Source organism: Sander lucioperca, chromosome 8 (genome assembly GCF_008315115.2).
Source record: "Sander lucioperca isolate FBNREF2018 chromosome 8, SLUC_FBN_1.2, whole genome shotgun sequence".
Taxonomy (NCBI): domain Eukaryota; kingdom Metazoa; phylum Chordata; class Actinopteri; order Perciformes; family Percidae; genus Sander; species Sander lucioperca.
In genome coordinates this window covers 23672177-23695038 of record NC_050180.1, presented here as the reverse complement: position 1 = coordinate 23695038, position 22862 = coordinate 23672177, and the positions used below count along the sequence as shown (strand labels likewise).

General features: G+C 38.9%; 4 protein-coding genes across 10 annotated transcripts in view; all 4 read right to left on the bottom strand.

Moving 5' to 3' along the window:
• Positions 1 to 4829, bottom strand: part of igf2bp2a (insulin-like growth factor 2 mRNA binding protein 2a) — a 45883-nt gene extending 41054 nt beyond the window's left edge. Inside the window, exons 1-2 of one of the 2 annotated variants that reach the window (XM_031299223.2) lie at positions 4288 to 4829; positions 3073 to 3133 (exon numbers count right to left, since the gene is read on the bottom strand). In XM_031299223.2, coding sequence (XP_031155083.1) covers positions 3073 to 3133; positions 4288 to 4462 — 236 coding nt within the window. In that variant the 5' untranslated portion in view covers positions 4463 to 4829. Of the gene's footprint in view, positions 1 to 3072; positions 3134 to 3876; positions 4083 to 4287 lie in introns of those variants that run through there. The other variant, XM_036004474.1, reaches the window with a different exon arrangement.
• Positions 4830 to 8464: 3635 nt separating this feature from the next.
• tra2b (transformer 2 beta homolog) lies at positions 8465 to 15228 on the bottom strand. Of its 6 annotated transcripts, none has more exons than XM_031299234.2 (8): positions 15072 to 15228; positions 11330 to 11475; positions 11078 to 11240; positions 10687 to 10875; positions 10482 to 10597; positions 9080 to 9250; positions 8878 to 8948; positions 8465 to 8792 (listed from the first exon to the last, which is right to left on the bottom strand). In XM_031299234.2, exons 1-8 carry the CDS (start codon positions 15102 to 15104, stop codon positions 8782 to 8784), a joined length of 900 nt encoding a protein of 299 aa, XP_031155094.1. In that variant the 5' UTR covers positions 15105 to 15228; the 3' UTR covers positions 8465 to 8781. The 6 variants fall into 6 exon arrangements, with proteins under 6 accessions (XP_031155094.1, XP_031155112.1, XP_031155122.1 ...); XM_031299252.2 differs by having other exon boundaries at positions 8878 to 8945; XM_031299262.2 differs by having other exon boundaries at positions 9089 to 9250.
• A 2978-nt stretch (positions 15229 to 18206) lies between these two features.
• LOC116049542 (high choriolytic enzyme 2) lies at positions 18207 to 20411 on the bottom strand. The gene is made up of 9 exons (XM_031299301.2): positions 20148 to 20411; positions 20001 to 20052; positions 19834 to 19893; positions 19581 to 19733; positions 19376 to 19493; positions 19046 to 19224; positions 18846 to 18927; positions 18633 to 18757; positions 18207 to 18542 (listed from the first exon to the last, which is right to left on the bottom strand). Exons 1-9 carry the CDS (start codon positions 20217 to 20219, stop codon positions 18529 to 18531), a joined length of 855 nt encoding a protein of 284 aa, XP_031155161.1. The 5' UTR covers positions 20220 to 20411; the 3' UTR covers positions 18207 to 18528.
• A 732-nt stretch (positions 20412 to 21143) lies between these two features.
• The window catches only part of LOC116049548 (low choriolytic enzyme), a 2483-nt gene continuing 764 nt past the window's right edge, over positions 21144 to 22862 (bottom strand). The window contains exons 4-9 of the mRNA XM_031299313.2: positions 22600 to 22755; positions 22340 to 22457; positions 21866 to 22044; positions 21576 to 21657; positions 21361 to 21494; positions 21144 to 21258 (exon numbers count right to left, since the gene is read on the bottom strand). Coding sequence (XP_031155173.1) covers positions 21239 to 21258; positions 21361 to 21494; positions 21576 to 21657; positions 21866 to 22044; positions 22340 to 22457; positions 22600 to 22755 — 689 coding nt within the window. The 3' untranslated portion in view covers positions 21144 to 21238. The remainder of the gene's footprint in view (positions 21259 to 21360; positions 21495 to 21575; positions 21658 to 21865; positions 22045 to 22339; positions 22458 to 22599; positions 22756 to 22862) is intronic.

The window sequence follows — 22862 nt, the reverse complement described above, 5'->3', positions numbered from 1 at the left end:
CCAATCAAATTTAGACCATATCAATTAAAGAATTAATAATAATCATTCTACATAAATATACTTATTTTCTCTCATGTTTCAAAAGTTTTGTTGTATTGATTATTTCAACATTGAACGATTTAACAGTTTATATATAAAACCTACAATTACATAATAATCTCAGGTGATCTTAATAATTAAAGAACATGTATCAGAATAAATAGTTTACTCATTAATTTAAAATAGTTTATTATTTTGAATAACAGTTGTCTCAGCACTGAAATACAGGATCAATTAACATTAAGTAACCTATATTTTTATAACACCGTCAAATCAAATTTTTTATTACAAATAACCCAGATAATTTCTAAAACTTTATTTAAAATGACTGATGAAGTGCATCTTATTATTTTGTATTGTCCATGACAAGAAGCCTCACAAGTTGGAACAAATAAAATCAAAAAGATAGTTTACTTTAGCTTAAATTACTTCTATCAAAATAATATAAAGGCTGACACTTTTGAACCAATTTGAAATATCAAAATGCATGTTAGTGAAATGACATTTAAATACTATTCAAAACTACAACAATTCATACCTTTATCTTTTATAGGTTATTCAAAGTTGCATTTAAAAAGGCCCAATCTTTTTACAGAACAAACTCATTAACAAACTAAATGTTATTACAAGAATAAACAATCACACGTTTTGCCCTTAAAATATACATAATTTAATAGTTATTCCCACTATGCCTATTAGCACACTTAAGACATTAAACAACAAAGCACAACAGAATAATATAAATAAACAGTGGCACAGCAAATAGCAGCTGCAACTACAGCAGAGCCACAAAACCAAGAAATGCCAGAAGGCCTAAAGATGAACTCACACACTACTTCCTAAATGATAAAACAAAAACTGGTGATTGGTTGACTTCTCAAGCCCCGCCACTGTAGTAACCATACATATAGCCTATTTAAATTTAAATAGGAATTAAATGGATTTAAAATCAATCCATAACAATACCTATAATTCTCATATTATTATCTAAATACAGGATTTAGAAATAACATAAAGGAAATACAGTATTCTGAGTATTCTAAACCTGTATTGTTAAAAATAAAAGTTATTTCTCTGAGACAGAATGGATTAAAATTATAGAACTATTAATTAGATTGAACATTTGCATTATGTAGACCTCTACAAATTACGACAAATAGACTACAATATTCACTGTAGAACAAAAAGATATCTTTACATTTTAAATAAATGTAAATATTTCCACAATAATAGACAACCGCTCTAAATAATGACAGAAAAACTGTAGGAAGCTTTTTAACATAAAATGTAATTATCACCGTGGAAAAGCATTATCATAATATGGAGTTTCACCTCCACTTGACATTTTCGCCCAGTTTCCACTGATTCAAAATGAACACCTGTACGTGTCGTACGCTGCACTCACGTCGACCTCACTGTTATGGCGAAGATTTCGCTTTAAAGGCCTGTTTAGAACGTCCACGCGTCCAGCAGCTCCAAACACTACCGATTGGACACATGCAGGCACATGTATGGACATTTGCTCCATCTGATTCCGCCTATAGCCGTGCAGAGTGCAGGGCCATCATGGCAGCCATTATGAGGCTCTCCAACATTGCCATGGCCTACGTGCACACAAACTGTGGGGAGTGGCGCAGGCTTTTACACCATGTTGCGCCTTGCAGCTTACAAAACGCCTTCATGTCGAGCCATACTGCGAGGAAACGACATAGCAGCTCGATCATTTGACTTTTCAAACGTACAGATGTTTCTCTACGGTGTAGCACGGCAAAAAAAGAGGCGAGAGCTGTAATGCAGGAAAGTGTGCACTGAAGGGGGAGGACTGTGCTGGAAGGGCATAAAGTATGGGTCACGTGCTCCTCCACAAGGGGCTTGAATATTTACCTTTCTGTCACGCAATAATGTCGTCTTTCCCTAAAGCCAAAGGCATTGTTGTGAAAAAGGGTGGAGCTATACAAGAGTGTAGGCTGCATATCTGCAATAAACGAATGTGTTTATAACGCATTACGCACAGGGCGAAAATGTTTAATTATTATTTCCATGCAATTGATAGCTCGTGGACTTCTTGTGTGTGTACACACTGCATGGACAAATTGATACAAAAGCACATAATGTGTGTCTTGGAGTTTAGGGTTAACCTATAGATTTGCTCACATACATTCAACTCGAGCTTTTCTCTCTCTTGCGCACGCACACATAGCCTACCGCGCGCGCACACACACACACACACACACACACACACACACACACACACACACACACACACACACACACACACACACACACACACACAATACGTGTTTCTCACATACATACATGCACGTCCACGTAACCAGAGGAGAGGCTCAGCTTATTGGTATGCAACTCATCGTGCAATGCAGTGTTACAGTCAATAATGAAACCTAACGTTATCGCTTACATACAGGGAAAACAGCCTTTAAAAACAAATAAAGTAGCCAAGATATTAAACTCTGATTACAGCCTATATGAGAGATTCAATTAAGATGCAATTATTAGCCTACATGTATGCACTGTGTGTGTGTGTGCGTGTGCGTGCGTGCGTGCGTGCGTGTGTGTGTGTGTGTGTGTGTGTGTGTGTGTGTGTGTGTGTGTGTGTGTGTGTGTTTTACAGTGGGATAGGCCTTGCTGCAGATCACGCGATATGGCAGCAGCCACCGTGTGTTCTGCGGATGTTGGGACTAAACGGTTTCTTTGTTGCTTTCTTTCTTTTGTTAATTTGTCATGCAATTACATTTCCATCGCCAGGAAATAAAACCACAACAGCCTGATTAAAAACCACACACAGACGCCGAGAGAAGAGGGAAATCTGCGTGCTATATTTCACAGCGGAAGCCTACAGGTCACACACAGTATGCCATGGGGCACAGTATAGGCGTAAGTCACAATGTGTGTGTGTGTGTGTGTGTGTGTGTGTGTGTGTGTGTGTGTGTGTGTGTGTGTGTGTGTGTATATATATATATATATATATATACATATATATATATGTATATATATATCAGATTGTAGGCCTACCTTAGTTTTTTGGGAACAGAGTAGTCTACCTCTATCAGCTTTCCGTGTAATTCAACTTTACCTGTAGGGACGAAAATTGATAGTGTAACATTAGCTGTGTGTCATGAAAGCAACAATGCAAGCTGGTAGGCCTATACACCAACACTTTGAATCACTTCACCAAGTAGGTGCGTCCCCATTCAAACAGCCAACCCCTAAAAAAAGTACTCTACCCGGGCGCGTTGTGCGCACGGCGGCGGATAAACTGGGTATGTTAGGATTTAAACAACTAAGTGTGACATTTTGAGGGTCGCAATTGAAGGGAATCGGCGCCAAAATTAAGCATTTAAGCTTTTTTAGTATGGGGGGAAATGGGCAGCCATGCTTTCCACTCCCACAACCCTCCACAGTGCAATGAGGGGTATTTGTTCTGCTCTCAGTAAAGAATGCAACATCAAAGAAGAGATGGTTTGAAAGGAGAATGACTTGTACTCTTTCTATTCTAGGTGGGTGTTTCTTAATTCTCCTTGTTGACCCAGCCGGGAGTGAATTCGAAGCGCTCCTCGGCGAAGCTTGAACACGGGTTTTCGTTACTCTTATGAGTGGCCTGGCGCAGCACGGAATTAGCGTCTCACCTCGTCCCCCCTCAGCTACCTGTTTATTAGCTCTTTCCTCCGGACCCCCATGACCCACCTCCAAGACACCTCGTAAAAACATACCCAGACATCAGAGGAACATGGATCTGACAAGTTTTCCGCGGTGGCTTCGCTCTGCTCTCTTCAATAAAATCAAGATAAAAAATAAGTGAAAAATAATTATGCCTACCCGAACCATCAGACCAACCCATACATTCCAGTGGGTGATTGCAAAGTAGCACCCCACACTATCGGAATCTCCAAAATATAGGTTATTGTGCGCGTTAATAACGTTAGGACGGCTCGGGTTTTCTTAAGGCAAACGGGCACTAAAGCCCTGAGTGTGTCCTGTGATCGATACATTATCCAATTTTTGTTGGAGCGTGCATGGCTGAGCGTTCATCTAAACTCTGATGGCACACGGATGTGATCGCAAACACTGTCCCGAACAACACCACAAAAATAATAATAACACAAGCAATGATTAATATTTCACATTTCGGATACAGTGAACTATGGCTTTTTCAACCTGATCTTGCAGTTTGACTCGCTGTGAATTTTTCCTGTCACCAGCAGCATCACTTATCAAATCCACACTTACCAGAAAGAGTCTCTATAGCCTTTATGGCCGAGTTCTGATCGGGGAAGTCCACAAAAGCATAGCCGGATTTCAGTAGGACCTGGTCGGCCACTGGCAGCTTCCTCTCCCCGAAGAGCTCCTTCAAGTCCTCGACAGTGACCGAAGGACTTAAATTCCCAACATATAGTTTGTTCATGATCTGAAAGGAAAAATCTCGAAGGGGTATCAGATCTTAAGAGTGAGAGAGTGGCGATATTTCAGAGAAGTAAAAAAAAAAGAAAAAGAAAAAAGAAAAGAAAATAGAAAATCTGATGGGTTTTTAAAAAAACGCAGCAATTACCCCCCAGGAAATTACTAAACTATAGGCGACCCCCCAGCACCAACTCTGGCCCGGTCTAACTCTTTTAACAGGGACTGGGGGAAAAAGTGTCGTTACGACGCTACTCTGGAGCCAACAAGCACCGCCTCTAAATAAAATCTCCCTTAAAAATCACAAGAAAAAACATTTGGAGGTGCATGTGGATTCACTCCTGGTTCTCCATCGTAGAAAGTACATTGGGGTATGAAAGTGGCATGATGATCACTGGGTACATTCAGCAAAGGGATGGGCTTAAAGGAGGCAGAGGGGTTATTTCATCAAATTATAATAAGGGCCGTGCCTTGGGTCCCTCCAGGCTGGGGGAGTGAAAAAAGGGCTACTGTGCGGAAAATCAAGTCGTTGTCACTGTACTTGTCGACCCAAACAGTGTCACTGATCTCCACAGTGTGCCTTTTATTTATTTATGAGAGACACAGAAATATGGATTTATGGAGCGGTGTATGCAGGAGGTCCAAACCTCACCATGGATGCCTGAGATATTATCCTATAAAAATATTTGTGATAATATGTATGATCTTGTAGAATTTAGCTACATTTATAACAGTAAAAAAAAAGAAACAGAAAATAAAGGCTATTGAAACAATACAGAAAGTGAAACCTTAAAACAGCCATTCTTGTACATTCTGTCCTTGTGTAGAAATAACATTGAAATAAACATTATTGTTGTACATCCATATCAAGGGCAACTGATTAAGGCCTCAGACCTGCAGTTTTACACAATGTTATTAAAGGCGATGGCACTTTTTGCTTTGCATTTCAACCTGTGGATAGTGCTAATGGATCCAACTGCAAAGTGTAAAACTGAGCAAATATTTATTTTTAGATGCTGATAAGGAGACGTGAGGGGATTCCTGGCCCTCAGTTTTATCTGTGCATGGGGGAGGCGCCATCTATGCAGTGTCACTCAGCCAGTCTGAGCTCATACTCCAGACTACAGACATGGTATAGCATCTTTTTTTTGTGTGATGTAGGTGTGTTTATGTGGGTGTTTGGGAGGGGAAGCTAAGTAGGTAGATAGGTAAGAAATGTGGATTTCAAAACAAAGTCTGAAATGAAAGGGCTGTGGAGCTGCATGGCGATGGGGGACAGGCTGCAGTGCTCATGCATGTATGTGTACCTACACCAGTTACCAAGGGGAGGAGCCTTTGGCTACAGCACTTGAGTGTTTCTACATGTGACTAGCCTGTGCCTTGGAACATTACTGCCACCCTACTGTAGTGGAGAGAGTGCCAGCAGTAGGAGCGACCATTTCTCGCCTTGTTTACGTCAGTGTGTGAACAGAGGAATGTCCAAGCTGTGGCCTAATTACAAAACAGCTCTTTAGTTACTTTCCTGATGACATGCTAACACAGTTGTTGCAGGCCTCTCTGCTGCTAACTGAGACTTATTCAGAGTTCAAATAAATGACCCATTCATTTCATTTACTGCACTAAATACTTACTATATTAACTTTTGCAACTATTGACAAGAATGCATGATTTATAAATTAAACAATATCCAATTATGGAATTTAACTTTAGCCTACTAAATTACCATTTTACTTAATATCAGTTACATTTTACAACTTTTTTTTTTTACTTTTCTAAGTGAATAAACAAAAAGCAGATCAAATTTACCTCACACTCTGGATTTGTTTGCATCCTTCCTTGTTAACATGTTATGCCCAATTAGGTCAGTATGCTAGCAAATTGTGCAACCACCCAAAAATGATTACCACTCAGAAAGGAAAATGAACCACAACTGAAAGGGATGTGACATTTAGGGAACACAGAGCGACCTGCTGACCAAAACAAATACACACATGCATGTAGACTTGTGGTAGAAGGGGGAAAGACATAGGCTGATGCAGTTTCCAAGGTGTGGTCAGCTGTGTGAGTGTCTTTTTGCTTTCCTTTCTATCATACTGCTGAATCACATTTCCTGTGTTAATGATTAACTACATTTTACTTTCTTAACAGAAAGCCCCCCCATTCTAATCAACCAATGCGGATTACCACAACATAGGAAATAAATACCCATGAATAAAACCATAAAAAAAAAAAAAAAAAACAGTTAAAAAGACAACAACAAAATGCTGTTCAAACAACAGCATAAGAAACAAACTAGTATTGAATTGGAATTAAAATGACAGTTTACATCCTCCTTACAAGTTTCTGGATGAACTGTCATATCCCCTGTGGGATAGAACATAGTACAATAACAGTTTACATAGTCCTATTAATATCTAGACTGTCTCAAAGGTCCATTCTTCTGTAATGTGCAATAACAAAGTGTTACGTAGCTATTTACTCAAGCATTTCACACAAGTACAGTTTTGAGGAACTGGCAGTTTAAATGAATGTTTCCTTTTTTTTGTTAGATTTGACTTGCCTGTAGTTTGTACATGCAAAAGATATGCTAAAAGCTTAAAAAGAAAAAAAAATAGAAAGAATAGTAGAGACAATTTACATTCAACTACAGCTTATATATTATTGCATCAATATATTTACTACAGGATACCTAATACCTTTAAATTGCTAATACTATCATACATTACGTAAAGTGTTAGTTCATTCACATTGCAAAAATGCTGTGAGCACCACAATGCAATACATTCCCTTCTTTTGTATAGGGGTACAGGAAGAAAATCTCACAATGGACATTTCAAAACATGGACAAATAAAAAAATTGCTTGCCCCCACTATATATGAGGTTTGTTTTAATAGTGTTGGTAAACAGACCCTTTAAACTGCATCTACAGACTACAGTAGACTGAGACTCCAACATGTCATTCAGTTTATCACTGAATATTACTGTACTGCATGTCATGAACGCTGGAACAAGTTTGGACTCCTGTGTGACCAGCAGGGGTAGATGTTAGACCTGGCAGGTCTTGCTTCACCACATGTTGAGTAGTAGTTTAGTTTACCTGAAATTAACGTTTAGCTGCATTTGCTTATGGATAAGTTGTCCTCATTAGTTTGTTTAGTCGTCCTCATAAGTTTGTTGACTATAAAGAGAGCCAACAAATCATATATAGTTTAGTTTAAACTTGTGCCTGTTTTATGATTCAGAATTACAGCTTCTGGTCAGGGAATATTAGGCTGATAATCAAACTGAATTGCCTTTTAGTTTCACACCATTGAATTAATGAAAAAATGTGAGATGCAAGCAAAGATTCAAAGATCTGGAACCAGGCTAAGGGAATATGTATCTCTCTTGATAGTTTCCCCAGAGGTTGTTAGATAAACTGGAACTTTACTAATGTATTTCACTACATTCATTCAAGTAATCTGTGTCAGTTAGTTGGATAAATCAATCTAGTTTAAGGAGCTTTCACACTGCCACACGGTAACTTGCTGGTCCAGTCATTTCAATGAGGGGAAGGCAGCAGAGTATAAGCGGTGTCGATCACAGCATTAGGAGTATTAAGTGGTTGCTGCCCACGTGAACATGCACAGATTTCCGCCGGTATACTCTTACAGGTAGGTTGTAGCCAGTGCTGTTGCCGCGCAGCGGTGTAAAACCAGCTTTACCGTTTTCAGTATTTAACTGCTAGCTTGGAAACATTTTGACAGTTTTTTGTTCATAAGATGAAAGCATTTTAGACTTGATAAGTGAGTTCATGCCTTCATTCATTTGTGGATTTGACAGTTTAATGGCTCTCCAGAAAAACTGTAGAAAAGACATGCACTTTAAAGTTGAGAACTAAAATGCTGTAGAAATCAGCACATATAAAACAGACAAGAAGGGTGTATTAAAGCCTTCATCTTACAGCATTTATAACAGTCTCGCAGCAGCAAATGGTTCAAGTATAGTTAGGAAAGACATGAGTCAAAGTGAGAAAAAAAAAATGCATCTTCCTTTTAATGTGCTCAAAGATGGAACATTCAATCAATTTGTATACAAAAAAACCCCAATAAAAACATTAATATATTTTTTACGACAGATGTGGCCTATACATTTAAAATTAAAATCATGAGGGGGCAGTTCGAGTCATGTCAAATGACACTACTGATCTCAGTAAACACATACTGGTCATGTAGGTTAGCAAGTGTGATGATCACCTTAAAAAAGAAGATCTATTCTGAAATCAATCATTCAACTCAAACATTTCCTGTCTGTGTGGGGGAAGTGGAGGGGCTTGACAGCAACGTTCAATAGCGACCTGTGAAACAAAACAGAGTCATTAGAAACATTGCAACCTGTTGATTGCTTCAATAAAAAGAGTGGATCATTTACGAAGGACTCACGGGGAGAATAAGACCGCGATCTGGACCGAGACCTATAAGCCCCTCTGTAGTATGGGGACGGAGATCGTCTTCTGAAACGAGACAAAATTAAACACTTTTTTTTTTTAACTTCAGAGGATATTAAAAAATAAATACCACAAGTTAAGAATACATTTCCTATTGATAATCTGCAGGCTATTCTGAAAAGATTCACATAAGTCACCTGTATGACCTGTAGTGATCCCGGTCGTCATAGCGTTCATAGCCGCCTCTGTCGTATCCTCGGTCGTATCCGCGGTCGTATCCACGGTCATAGTCTCGTGAGTTGCGGCGAGGACCACTTGGACCACTTCCACCACCTCCACTACTACTACCACCACCACCACCACCACTACACAGAAGACAATACGAAGATCAGATTTTGTTTCCTACTTAACAATTAGATTTACAGTTATGTTTTATTTTATTATTAGTTCATTCCATCTCAATTTAAAAAGACAGGTGCCCATTATGTCACATATAATATTCTGATTATTCTAATGTTATAGCAAAGAGACTCCACTTGAAATGTATCTCTCAAGTCTGCGATAAACGCTGATGATGCTGTTAATACTCTCTCTGAGCAGAACTATCCAGCCATGTATGTGGCTTTAGCAAGCATATGATCAGACCATGGTGGGACATTCAAAGCCTTTCAATTTACTTTATAACAGGTATTTAAAAAAGTAAAAAAATTTGATCTTTCCATTTATATGAAAACATTCCCTTGCCGAGGTCTTAAGGTTACTCAATGCTTTAAACAGGAAACACGATGCCTTACATCCAACCTGGTAATAACATTTTTTTTTTGTATGAGTAGACCTAATTTTCAGCCCAAATTGTATTTAAAAAAAAAAAATAAACCCAATGTAAGTGCTCCTGTTTCACCAAATCTGTTATTATATTAAGTAATTGTTTCCACCTGACTGACCTCTGTATCTGGTACAGTTTAAACAAACTAAATGTACCTGGAAGTTGGAAGGGCTCTATTTTGCATTTATTTTATAACTTTTAAAAAAAAAAAATTTAGGTTAAGGTTATTCATTAATAAGACAATTTATGTTTATGACATTACACATATAGTTCTAGACAAAGTGATTACTCACCTCTTCTATAATTACACAACTAAGATTCTTTTCCAGCTAAATTTGTCACATTAATTCAAGCAAATTAAAGCAACCAGGGCTGAATCGATTCACTACTGATGGACTTAGCTTAAAAGTATCCACCTTCCCAATATTGTGCTTTTTGTCATTTTTGTGATAACACTAGTGACTATAGTACGGTTGTGTGGCATTCAAACATCAGTGAGCCTTTCCACCGGACAAATTGGATGATTTTGATGTCCATATTGTTCACAGTAGATTGAATAACATTGTCGAAATTGGCCCAAGACCTTGGGTCCAAATAAAATACAGTAATATTAGCCCCTAATGGGCAAACACATTTGACCATATATTCCAAAACGGCCTATTTGTAAGAAAACCACTCAGAAGTTTTACTTAAGAAATTATAAGCATTCATCTTTATCTTTGGTAGATTATCTAATTATTCCACACAAACACAGTATGTTTCAGATGCCTTACTATGTGGGTCGGCCCATGTAGATTCCAGGGGTTGGGGTGTGAGGTCTTTTTGTGATGGAGAAGTCTACCCTGATCCTACGGCCATCCAGCTCCATGCCATTTGCTCGTTCCTTTGCCTGACAGTGAACATACAAATACATATTAATCACCTCTTCAGACCCAGAAAATATTTGACAGGGGCCTTTTCCAACTCATGTTCTTATACCTCCTTGGCATCACCGGTGTTCTCAAAGTACACAAAAGCAAAGCCCCTGGAACGCCTCGACTGCTGGTCATACACAATAGAGACATCCGCCAGGGGGCCGTATTTAGAGAAGACTTCCCTCAGATCCCTCTCTGTGGTGTACAAGCTCAGGCCAAACACTCCCACGCAACCGTTTGGGTCTGGATTAGCCTGCAATTGTAAAGATATTACAGTTCTGAAGAGTCCTTTATAATCAAAACAAGAAGTTTCTTTAGTATTAAATTCTGAATCATTATATAGTAGCGTTTAGGGTCTAGGATAAATATTTTCATACATTATGCAGAAATAACACAAGCAAAGCTGATTGACTTTTAAAATATGGCAAACCTTACAACGGCCATTGAGCACTTACTCGGTTGCCGATGTGCCTGCGGCGGTTGGACATCGGTGAGCGGCTATGACTCCTGCGCCGGCGCTCTCCACTGTAGGACCTACTGTGAGATCGGCGGCGGTAGGACCTTGAGCGGGATCGAGATCGGCTATAGTGTCTCCGTGAGCCACGGTGAGAGTGGGACCTGTATAGACAGAAACACGTAGAACACGCATCTACATATCCAGTCTGTCAACTGGCATGGGTGGAGTTTAAAAAAAATGTTTCACTCACCCAGATTTTGACCTGGACCGGGACCGGGATTTGGAGCGGGAGTGGCGGGAGCCTTCTTTTGAACGGGCAGGCGACCGAGCTGGGGAGCAGCTTGCAGACTTCCTAGAGCCCCGAGGACTCACACTCCTGGATGCAGAGCGAGACTCCTAACGAACCACACACACACCAACACACCTCTTGTCAGCACCAATGAGAGGACAAAATGAGAAATTTGCCTAAAAATTCTATTTAGTAATAAAGACTATCCTGAGATAAGTACAGAAAAACTGAATTTAGGATTGTGGATTAGGAATTCAGGTTAATGCTATTTTTGTAGCCATGGGTAATATGACATCAATAGGATTACATTAATCAATATAATTAAATTGTCAACATGATGAAAAAACAGAAATTTGTCAGTGTAATGATTTAAACTGTTGTATAAAATAACAAGAACATGCACGCAAACAGACCAGAAAATTACTTAGCGGGTGGCCTTATCCAGATTACTTCCTTAACTTCATTTCTGTAACTTCATTACTTCACATTATTCTTCTTTCTTCAATTGTTTTACTTCTTCTTACTTCCCCCATCTCACACTGCCCATACTTCTTCCCTCGTCATGTTTTAGCATGCATTCAACAATTCAGCTTCACACATCTGAGCTTCATATTATTGAAAATAAAGTGGACTTCTTCCGCATTTTCTTCGTCCAATCTTAACCTTTATGAAAAAGAAAAGGATGAAGAATTTATGACTACAATTAAAACTGCACCCGCATTCAACTTTTAATGTGTATAATCTTATGACATGCATTGGAATGTTTAAGACCACATAATACAATTTTTTTTATGTTACAATATTTCGCTTTCAGTGGTTCTACATTCACTGTTAATGTCCTTTTGGCCACTTTCAGTTAGACGTGTAGAGGGATCTCAGCCTCAGAACAGTCCTATACATTCACAAGCTCAAAATAATGAGCCATGATTACTTTTTAGTTTTAGCTTTACATTTTTTTGTTGTTGCAATAAATACATTGTTTTCCATATTAAATAGACAGTGCAGACATACTTTCTGAAAAGTGGCCTCTAAGGCATTCAAGTGTATTTCAAACCACTGAATGTGAATAACCTATTCACGACTAAACCCCACCAACATTGCCTTCATTTAAAAAAAAAAAAACACAAATCTCGGTTTAATGTAGCCCAAACAACCTCAAGATGCTTCTGCCACCCATCTGTATTGACTTGCATTACCAGCACTGATGATGCAGGCATTCAATCTTGGGAGCAAGCTGGAGATTTATCAAGAGTAAAGACACATTTTCTTTAAAGAGAAACTGCTTTAACGCAAACACAGTGGCACAAACAAACACTTTTTGATGTTTGAAGTTATTTATTAAAGTAAAAAAAAAGAAATTACTGCAAAGGGAAACACGAGAGCTGAATGTGCGAGTTAATGCAAGTGAATAAAATGACATCTTGAGGCCGTTCGTTTTACATTGTTGTTCAATAACATTATGTTGCTTCATTTTACAGAAAGTACCCACGCCCAAACCCAAAATGAGAGATACCATAATTACATTTTAGGATTAATGTAAGCAAATGTAAATTCACATCACTCAATAGAGATCATATCTTCCGTCTCTAAATGCAATGGCATTTCCAATTAACGTATTTCTTCTGAAGAATTAACCAGAATCTGGTTTCACACCGCCACGTGACAACCGCCCTGACCGACGTCTACCGGAAAGAGCATTTTCCAAAAAAAAAAAAAAAGCAAAGCTCTTCTAAAAGAGGTTCCTGTTGCCCGGCAGTTACCACCAGAAGTTCAGCACGCTGAACTCTGGGCGCGGAGCAAAATCTGGGCGCGTTCATGTGGGTGGCAACTGCTTCATACCCCTCCTGCCAGGGTCTAAACCGCTTCCCCTCACTGAAATGACAAGAGGCGGCAAGTTACCACACACGTACGTACCGAACATGTCCACATGGGTGTTTTTTGACCACGGAATAATCCCCCTTCCCAGCATTAGACGCCTGATGGGCTTGCCACTGGCAGTTATCAATTTCTCTTCAATGTCCACTGACAAGCAAAGAAAACAGGCTACACCTTGCGATAACCGCGAGGGCTGCACCTGATTTGATGAAGGCTTCACTGTCTGCTCCCAGATTTCAAAATGGACCAACTTTGTAGCTGGTTTGAAAACTTACACAAATAATTAACCGAAATGTGTTACTGTAAACATTTTAGGCGAGAAATAGCTATGCAGTTGATGAGTCTGCCTTCATTTTAGATCGACATCGGCCAGTTTAAAAGCTTTTCGCGAGTTTTCAAGAGGCGGCGAGTCGAGCTGGACACCCCTGATTAGCATAAAGTAGCCTAGACCTCAACTTTATGCAAATGAGTGAGCAACTCAAGGCCCTGTCTCTCGAAAGTTGCCACTATGCTACTAGAATGTATTGTCCTGCTGCTTAAATAAACAATGAAAGGGAAGCGTGGAAATGACGCTGACTGTGGACACGCTCACGTGGTGCGTGGCAACCACCCCAAAGTTTCCCAAAAAAGCAAAGCGGTTCCTGCTGCCTGATGTTTACCACCAGAAGTTCAGCACAGTAGGGCTGGGCAATATATCGATAATATATTGACATTGTGATACAAGATTATATATCGTCTTAGATTTTGGATATTGTAATCGTAATTATGACATAAGTGTTGTCTTTTCCTGGTTTTACAGGCTACATTACAGTAAACTGATTTTTCTGACTTTATCAGACTGTTCTAGCTTTTCTATTATTTGCCATTAACCATGTAACGTTTGTCATTAAACCCACTTTACTGATGATTATTTATTACAAATCTCATTGTGTGAAAGCACCATTAGTCAACCCTACAATATCGTTGCAATATGGAGGTATTTGGTCAAAATTATCGGGATATTTGATTTTCGCAATATTGCCCAGCTCTACAGCACAGTGAACTCTATAGACCTTTTTCACGGCAGACATGTTGACAAAATAGTAGGAAAAGCGCAGGTGTATTCAAAACCATTAATGATGGCTGCATTCCACTTAGGAGAGGCCCTGGTGTTGTGCATGCTGACTCACTGAAATAGCTTACTGGGACACTTGATGGAATTGAGCCATCGTTAAGGTTATCAATTTCAGCTGTGCTTTTCCTACTATGACAAGTCAAAATGTCTGCTGTGAAAAACGGTCCATTCATACCCCAAAGCCAGAATCAGAACCGCTTCGCCTATGCCGCCTTCCCCTCATTGAAATGACTGGAGGCGGCGAGTTACCGGGCGGCGTTGTAAATGCCCGTTCAGTTTCTGCGCCATTTGCTAACGTAACGTTAGGTAAACGTATGCCCTCCAATAATAAACGATATACATTGAACCACTCATCACAACCGCAGATTTTAATAATTTGTTTGGTTAAAGTTAGCATTAACATTGCGGTCTGTGGCCTAACGTTAGCTAACACAGCTAGCTAGCGTAACTAACATATTAGCAGACGCTATTATTTACTGTCAACGTTACATTACCTGGAGCTCATTTTAGTCGACTTAGCTAATATTAGCAAATTAAACTTACGAATTGGCATGTTCATGTTTTGTAAAATAAAGATAATCCAGGGATATATTTAGACTGGATAGTTAAGATAGCTAGCTAATGTTAGCCAACACAATGTGAAGACAGTTCTAAACAACCGAATAATCTAGCTCCATAAAAAAGTTACAACGCTTTCATAAAGCTCATACGTACCCGCTCGCCGTAACCTTTGTCATTATCGCTCATTTTTAGTGCCACTGAATATTTTGCAATGACAGATTGTTATGGCGCGGCGCTAACCAGCTAGCTACAATTAACGGTAGGCTATGTATGCTTGTGTGTGTCTGTGTGCTGCAGCAGCGAGCGAGCGAGCGACTACTATATACCCCTCCCCCTGCGCAACTACTAGCAACATTCCTCCATAATATAGCCTACTTATTTATTATTTGTGTCCTTAACGAATTAACGACTTTTAAAAGTTAGGTCCATATTCCCAATCGGACTCTGTATATCCTAATAACACAGTAAACTGAAACACAATGTCGGGAACAATGACCTAGGAGGAGGTATTGAGATTGCAATATCTACTGGAAATTGAAGTTCACTACCATTAATGATATATACTGCTCAATGGGCATATTCGTATCTCATATAGGGTATACTCAATAGCCTATTTCTTAAATGTGTAAAAACGAGAATGTGCAATCAGGGGCAATTTAGGGATTTTTTAAGTGGGGTGGCACAGGGGGGACCAATAATCAGTCGGGGTTATCAGAATAAAGCATAGAAAATCTGCTTAGAAATATAGGAAAATATTGGATAGAACAACACAATGTCATTTTGCTAAATAAAACACATCACATTCATTAATTTCCATTGTTTTATGTTTTGTATCAAAATACAATACACATCTTCTATAAGCTCTTATGGCAACATTTTGGATAGTGACCATGGAAACATTAATTGGTCATGTGACAAGGGCTGGGGAGATTCTTTTTCACAGAACCGTATAAAAATAAAGTGCAATAAACTTGCCTCAAACTTCAACAAAGAAAACCTTGCTGTGTACAGTTTTCAGATAATAGGAAACAGAACAGAAATAAAGTGCAATACACAGTTTAATTATTACAGCAACAAGTGCTCTACAGTGAGTTCAATATGTTTCTACTTTTAAACTGGCCTCAAAATTTCAACAAAGTACACAGTTGTCATACAATGTGTGTTTAAAGTATGTATATGTATATATATATATATATATATATATCCATTTACCAAATGGAAAGGCAGCGATTGGCAGAACAGGCAGCAAATGGCAGTACTCTGACAATGAAATCAATAACTAGTCATAACCTTTGTTTTATGTTTGTACCTGGTATGTGACTGTGTTTCTCTGTCTTTAACAAGCATACCCCTTTATTGGTACAGCATCTATTAACAAATACAAAAAAATATACAGAGTATCCATTTGTGGGTGTTGTGGTGTTACAGTTTTTTCTTCTCTCCACACTTCACAGAACCAGAACATGGACTGAGGAAGAGGAACTTTTGTATCAGATTTTTGACATGGTTGGCAATGTGTTGTGATGTGTACCTGTTAATATATTTGTATATATTTTTTTGTCATGGTGTCTGTTTTAATAAATGTATACCTATTAATACTGTGTAAATATCTTTTGTCAGTATGTCTGTGTCACATTATGTCTGAAAGATAAAATGTAGCACGGAAGCAATCGCAAATATTACATGCAATTTCACATAATGAAGATGACAGTGAATACTTTATTGTTCTTTAAAGACAGCTGTCTAAAGTAAAGACTGGTACTTAGGCTATAGTTTAAATGCTGTGTGTAGGAGTGAAGGAAGTATTCAGAGCCATGTCCTCTACAAGGAACGAAGAACTGAAATTACATTAAACATATTGTCACCATAGACGTTATGAATGTAAACTATATAAAGTGCCTTTTAATGCCTATTAATCTTGCACATATCGCCATCTATAGTAGAAACAAATGCGAAATGTAAGTCCCTTACTGACTTCCATCAGTGCCATAAATATGCATAGGCTACTCTTTTCAGTAGCAGCGTGGGCAAATGTTCTAGAGATTATCACAGTGCGGGTGAATTGATGCTTTTGGATGTTTCATATTGTCCCTTAAACGTGTATTAAGTACAGTGTTTCTCACAGAATTAGTTGTGCTCGTAGCTGAGTGATGAAGAGGGACTTCAGCTAGCCGCTGCAGCAACTTGAATTTAGCCTTTGCAGACCCTAGCACCAAATGCCCTCCCACCCTTCGCGTTTAGTGGTCTTTACATTTAAATTTAGGCGAGAAAAGGTTTATGTGGGTCGGATTCAGAGCACCCTGAGGTCCCGGTATTTTCAGCGTCCATTGCAGCTAAATTTAGCCAGCAAATAATTACCACGAGCCAGGTAGGCTACAAAGCACTGCGAGGTCCCGGTATTGTCAGCGGCTATTGAAGCTAAGTTCAACTGATACAAGTTATACCGCAAACTGGGTTTAGAGCACCGTTCGGTCGCACTCTTGTCTGAGTCTCTGTTGCTGCCCTTGATTTTCGAGGTTCTCTGTACAGAGAACTTTTAGAGAACCTTCAGAGAACATTCCCTGGAGGTTCTCTAAAGTTTTTTTTTTTTAAACTTTAGCGTTAGCGCACCTGCAATCCCTCCTGCCTGCTTTCGGGAGGAGCGAGGGAAACGGTACGGAACTTATAACCGGTTAAAGGTTGTTTTTTTTTAAACCTTCAGAGAACTATCACAGTATGTTCCCTGTAGGTTTTCTGAACCTCTGTTCAGGGAACGTTCCCTAAAGTTTAAAAAAAAAAGAGCCAGTTTTCAATCAAGAACCTTTAAAAACATGCTTAGTCGTGGTAGGGGATCCCTCTTAGACTTGGCCTTCCTAAAAGTTCTCCCTCTTCCCCCCTGAGAAGGTAGTTGTTCATGACATCCTGATTTGAAATTTTAATAAAGGTTTTGTACTGAAAAGGTAAAAATTGTATGTCTGATCTATATTGAAGGGATCCATCTGACAGTGGTAATAAGAGTTTAAATGAATTTATACTATTATTACCACTGTCAGATGGATCAGCAGTTCATCCATCCATCTTCGTCCGCTTATCCGGGGTCGGGTCGCGGGGGCAGCAGCTCCAGCAGGGGACCCCAAACTTCGAAGAAATTCTCCTAATTAAGTATTTAAAAAGCCTCAGCCTTCAGCTACAAATGTGTAAAACAAACTATTACTCCATTACATTACTGTTGCATTTTCTTTATTCAAAGTGAGCAGAAGCTGAGAAGGGGGCAGAAAATGAGACAAACTAATTCAGAGATTGGATGCAGTGATCTAATTGGCAGCAGCAGGCATGTAAAAATGTATGCTGATTTTAGCTATTTTAGAGAAAAACTGCTTTTAATTTTTACTTTCCCCTTTATTTCACTTTATCTGTATCCCAGATTAGTAAATTGTACCCAGAACTGACTAAACACAGTCTAAAAGTACAGACTATAATCTGTGATAATAATTGAAAATACTAACACAGAAAGATAAAATTGCTATAAAGTAATGTTGCCCATTTAATCTACTAAAGACCACAAGTTACAATTAACCACTTTACACAGCTGACAACATAATATACCTGAATAATAAAACTCTGGATCCAGTCACTCATTAACACCTGTAGTGGGGAGTAGAGAGAAAATGTAATCAATCATTTTGAATGAAAGAAAGATTTTTTTTCAACCCGGATTTGTGTAAATTCACCTACCACAGTCATATAGGACGTTTATTTTATGAAGATCTAGATTACTGGGTCCATCTCGCTGGCCGATTGGAATGTAAGGATCTGGTCTGGGGATTATTGTTGGTCCACCATCTTCAGAGAAGGCATATCTGGAGAGAGAAATGAAGTATATGGTATTGTGACACCCCAGCAAAACATGCAAAACCAAAAATTATGTTGCCTCAAAGAGCAGCTCACCTTCCATAATGCATGACAGAGTTGTAGTCATATGGACTATTGAGATTGTTTGTGACCTGTTTCCTGAAGTTATGAATGTGATCTGTAAAAACATAAAAAGAGAGAACACAAAACTAATTTGGTGAGGAAAGGACTAACTTTGTGGACAGCGCTTTCTGAATGCAATGACACAATGTTGGGAGGTCATCATTCATCCAAACCTGGCATTATGTTTTTCCATACAATTGAGACATAGTGGTCTCGGTCTGAGCGAGACTGCTCATGTACAAAGCCCAGGGCGTGCATGAACTCGTGGGCAGCCACTCCTGACCACATGCACCCAGGTGTCTGCAGTGACAGGGTCTGGCTTCCTCCAGTCTGCCCCAGGAACGACCAGCAGCTTGGGGTACAAAACCGGAAATGACATGTGTCATCATTACATTAGCAAAATCACCACATAAGAATCATCCTCTGCAGCGCTGTGGAGATAGGTCTGGCAATGTGAGACTATATATGCAGTAAATTTCAAGACGCGTAAAAGTCATGCTCACCCATATCTAGGCTGAATATCAAGAAAGTTGACTTCATGAGTGCGTGGAACAAATTTAATACATGTTCCAGCGGCAATGTCTTGCATCCCAGTTTCTATGGTGATTCTGTCCATGTCATCTACAGCAAAAAAACTGTTTGAGTTAAACAGAAATATTTTGACTCCCAATGCATTTGCAACACATCTTTAAAACTTTAGATTCATACCATATAGTGGAGAGATCATGAAGGGAACATAAACAAATCCATCAACTGATTTAGGCCACAGACAGGCATTGCCAGGGCAGGTTATTGCACTCCGTATGTATGACGCGGCAATATCTCCATCTCTGATTGACAGTCCTCGGGGGGCTCGCAACCCTGATGAGAAAAATCATTTGATTGAGTCCAGGGTATTCTAAAAAAAAAGCATAAAACAACTTAAATCAGCACAATTTCATATAATTTACAGCTTACTTACTCCTATTGATTTCCAGGATTTGATCCATTGCATTCATTTCATCACGGTCTGTAATTTCATCTGAACACAAAAACAAAGACAGATGCAAGTCTCCCTCATTTTTCATTATTATTAAAATGAAGAGTATGATTTACATGCATGTAAGAGTAACTTTTTCCAGAGCCCACCTGAGTATTTCCTTTTTAACCTCACTTTTCCCTCATGCACTCCAGTAGAATTCTGTAATACAAAGGTGCATTCTAATACATTTAGTTGCAAAGCATGACACGACTAAAAGGGGCTTTTGCTCTAAAATAAGTTATTTTGGTACTGACCTTAACAGGTAGAGTGTACACCTGGGTCAGCAAGCCAAACAAGACACCCAGAAGGATCATGGTAGAATGCATTCTTGTGTTTCAGCTTGGTAAACTAGTTTCAGTCCACAGTCTTCCAGTGCAAGAGCTAAATGAACTCCTCGCCTCCACTGAATATATATACCCACTTCTCCTCCAGTGCTTTCTACTGATAGGGCACATGTTCTATGTTGAAGCATGATTAAAGACCCCTCATCATCCAACGTGTGTAATTTACTCAAGTCCACTGCTGATCCGTAACAGGTGGTCCTAATGCTGACCTTCACTTGTGCCCAGTACTTAGCATTTATAAGATTCAGCACTTTCAGAAATGAAGTGAAGAAAGGTGTTTTGGTTTTGGATGTACTACAACTCAGCAGTTGCTATCGGGAGAATAACTGTCCACCCACTCCAACAGACCAGCAATTTGTGTCTGCCTGTACTGGTAACCAGTGATTTTGCGATAAACTATCAGTTGATAACTGTCTTGACAACAATTATTTTGTCACAGAGGTAAATACATAAAAACAAACCCTTATCCCTTTCCAAATATTATTCCTTTTTTATCAAGGGGCCAATTTGAAGGGCAATGACTGAATAAAGAATCCCATCTGTTGGCAGTTTATGAAATGTTGCCTACGTCACTGCAAGAATAATACTATAATATTGCTGTATCTGAGTTAAGGGTGCATGGTTTCAAGTATGGATACATTCTTGTCATACCACAAATTGGTTCTTTATTAAGCAAGGTATTTTCTTTAGTCTTCCTCTGATTAAAACACACTTCCATCTAGTTTTCCTTTAATGTGATCAAATGACTCGTACTTTAATTCTTCCAAAACTGCAAGCAAGCATGCATGCAAGTTACATTTTCTTCAAATTCAAATAATCTGTTACTGATTTTTTGAAATGACAACACAAACACCCCCGCTCGTTTTCTCAACCTTTTCATACACATACAGAGAAAATGCTAATAGGAAGCTTGAATCAATCTTTATTGAAAATGTTTCCATGATTTAGATCAGTTTATTATATTAGCTATCACATTCCTGTTTCACATTTAATAAGTTTGATTAGTATTCATCCATGCCACCTGTGTAGAGAGAGACAGAAAAGGTGACAAGGTTATATTTGCCCATTTTGCAATACAGTTACTAGCTCTGAAATAATTACTGGAGGTTAGTTTGGTACTAACCGCATTTATAAAGCTTGTTGATTTTCATCTGGTCAATGTGACTGAGAGTCGATGCCTGGCCCAGCTTTATGTCCTTGCCGTTCTGGCTGTTCTTAGGAATGATGGTTGGCTCCCCATCCTGAGAGTAGGCATACCTAAACATATCCATGTTATATCATAAGACATAAGCCACATTATAATATCTTGATTGATCTACATGTATAATTATTACTTACATCCCAAAGTGCATGATTGAGCCATAGTCATATGGTAGATCCAGACTGTCAGTCTTAAATTTCTCAAAGTTCCTCAACCGATCTGATGGAAATCAGAAAATATTTTAATCTAAATATTTGTGAGTAATCATTTGGATTTTTGTTGTTTTTGTATACAACGTTAAGCATTTTACATCTCTGTTTTAAAAAATTGGTGTAGAATGCAGTTGATTATAAATATTCTTCAATTTACCCTTTTGTAGAGAACTCATTCCCCAATGCCACCCCCCTTCCCGTCCCTTTAAATTTACCCCTCCAAATGTTCGGCCACATGATGGTGACATAGTTGTCCCGGTCAGAGCGAGACTGCTCATGCACAAAGCCTAGGGCATGCATGAATTCATGGGAGATCACTCCAACCCGGAGGCAATCAGGGCTCTGGAGAGACACGGTCTGTCTTCCACCACGCGCACCAAGGTAGGACCAACACCTGGATTACCACACACCCAGAGACAGAACATATCATTAGAACAACTTTCAAGGAGTGAGTTTAGTGCTGTACCGTAGAGGAGGAAAGTAAATATTAAATGATAATTGAAGGTTTATCCATTTAGATTATATATTTCTTATAATTATTATATTTCTAAAAAAAAAAAACTGCTGCTACTCAACTCTCCCATTTCACATTTCTTCCACACAGGAAAAAAAAAAAACATTTTGTCAAAGGAGTAACATTTTGAAAACAAAGACTGCAGGGATCAAACTTTCCAAGCAAATGCTCTCACCCAGACTTTGGCTGGATGTCGACGTAGTCTCGCTGGTGAGTCCGAGGAACAAACCGCACACAGGTACCTTTCTCTATGCTTTCCATCCCTTTCTTTATCAGCTTTGTCTCAATTTCAGCTGGTCATTTGTTTAGACAGAGTGGACAGAGAAGAGACAATTAATCAATCATCAAATACAAAGTTGGTGAATCAAAAAAAGTATCAGACTGTAATGTATTGCATTTGTTTACACTTTTACACAGAAAACTAAAATGACGTACAGTATTCAGGTGAGAGCCTATATGCAACATAGACATGTCCATCCACTGACTTAGACCAGAGGCAGCTACGGGCGAAGCAGACTTTGGAGCGCCTTCCAGAAGAAACAGCAATGTCTCCATCTCGGAGACTGGTAGTGCCGTCTATGATTCGGGAAGCTTAGACAGAAATCATGGAAAATAAAATTATTCTGGACATGGCAACAGGAGCTCATTTGTTAGAGCATGTTGTGTAAACTGCAAAAAATGCAAATAAATTGTGTGCA

Coding starts and splice junctions, on each gene's coding strand:
- tra2b (XM_031299234.2), bottom strand. CDS start 15,104: ATGAGCGATAATGACAAAGGTTACGGCGAGCGG. Junction 11,241..11,329: donor CGGTCCAGGTCAAAATCTGG/GTGAGTGAAACA, acceptor CTGTCTATACAG/GTCCCACTCTCACCGTGGCT. Junction 10,876..11,077: donor GCAGGCACATCGGCAACCGA/GTAAGTGCTCAA, acceptor TTACAATTGCAG/GCTAATCCAGACCCAAACGG.
- LOC116049542 (XM_031299301.2), bottom strand. CDS start 20,219: ATGCATTCTACCATGATCCTTCTGGGTGTCTTGTTTGGCTTGCTGACC. Junction 18,928..19,045: donor ATGGAAAAACATAATGCCAG/GTTTGGATGAAT, acceptor ATGTTTTTACAG/ATCACATTCATAACTTCAGG. Junction 18,758..18,845: donor TCTGTCATGCATTATGGAAG/GTGAGCTGCTCT, acceptor TTCTCTCTCCAG/ATATGCCTTCTCTGAAGATG.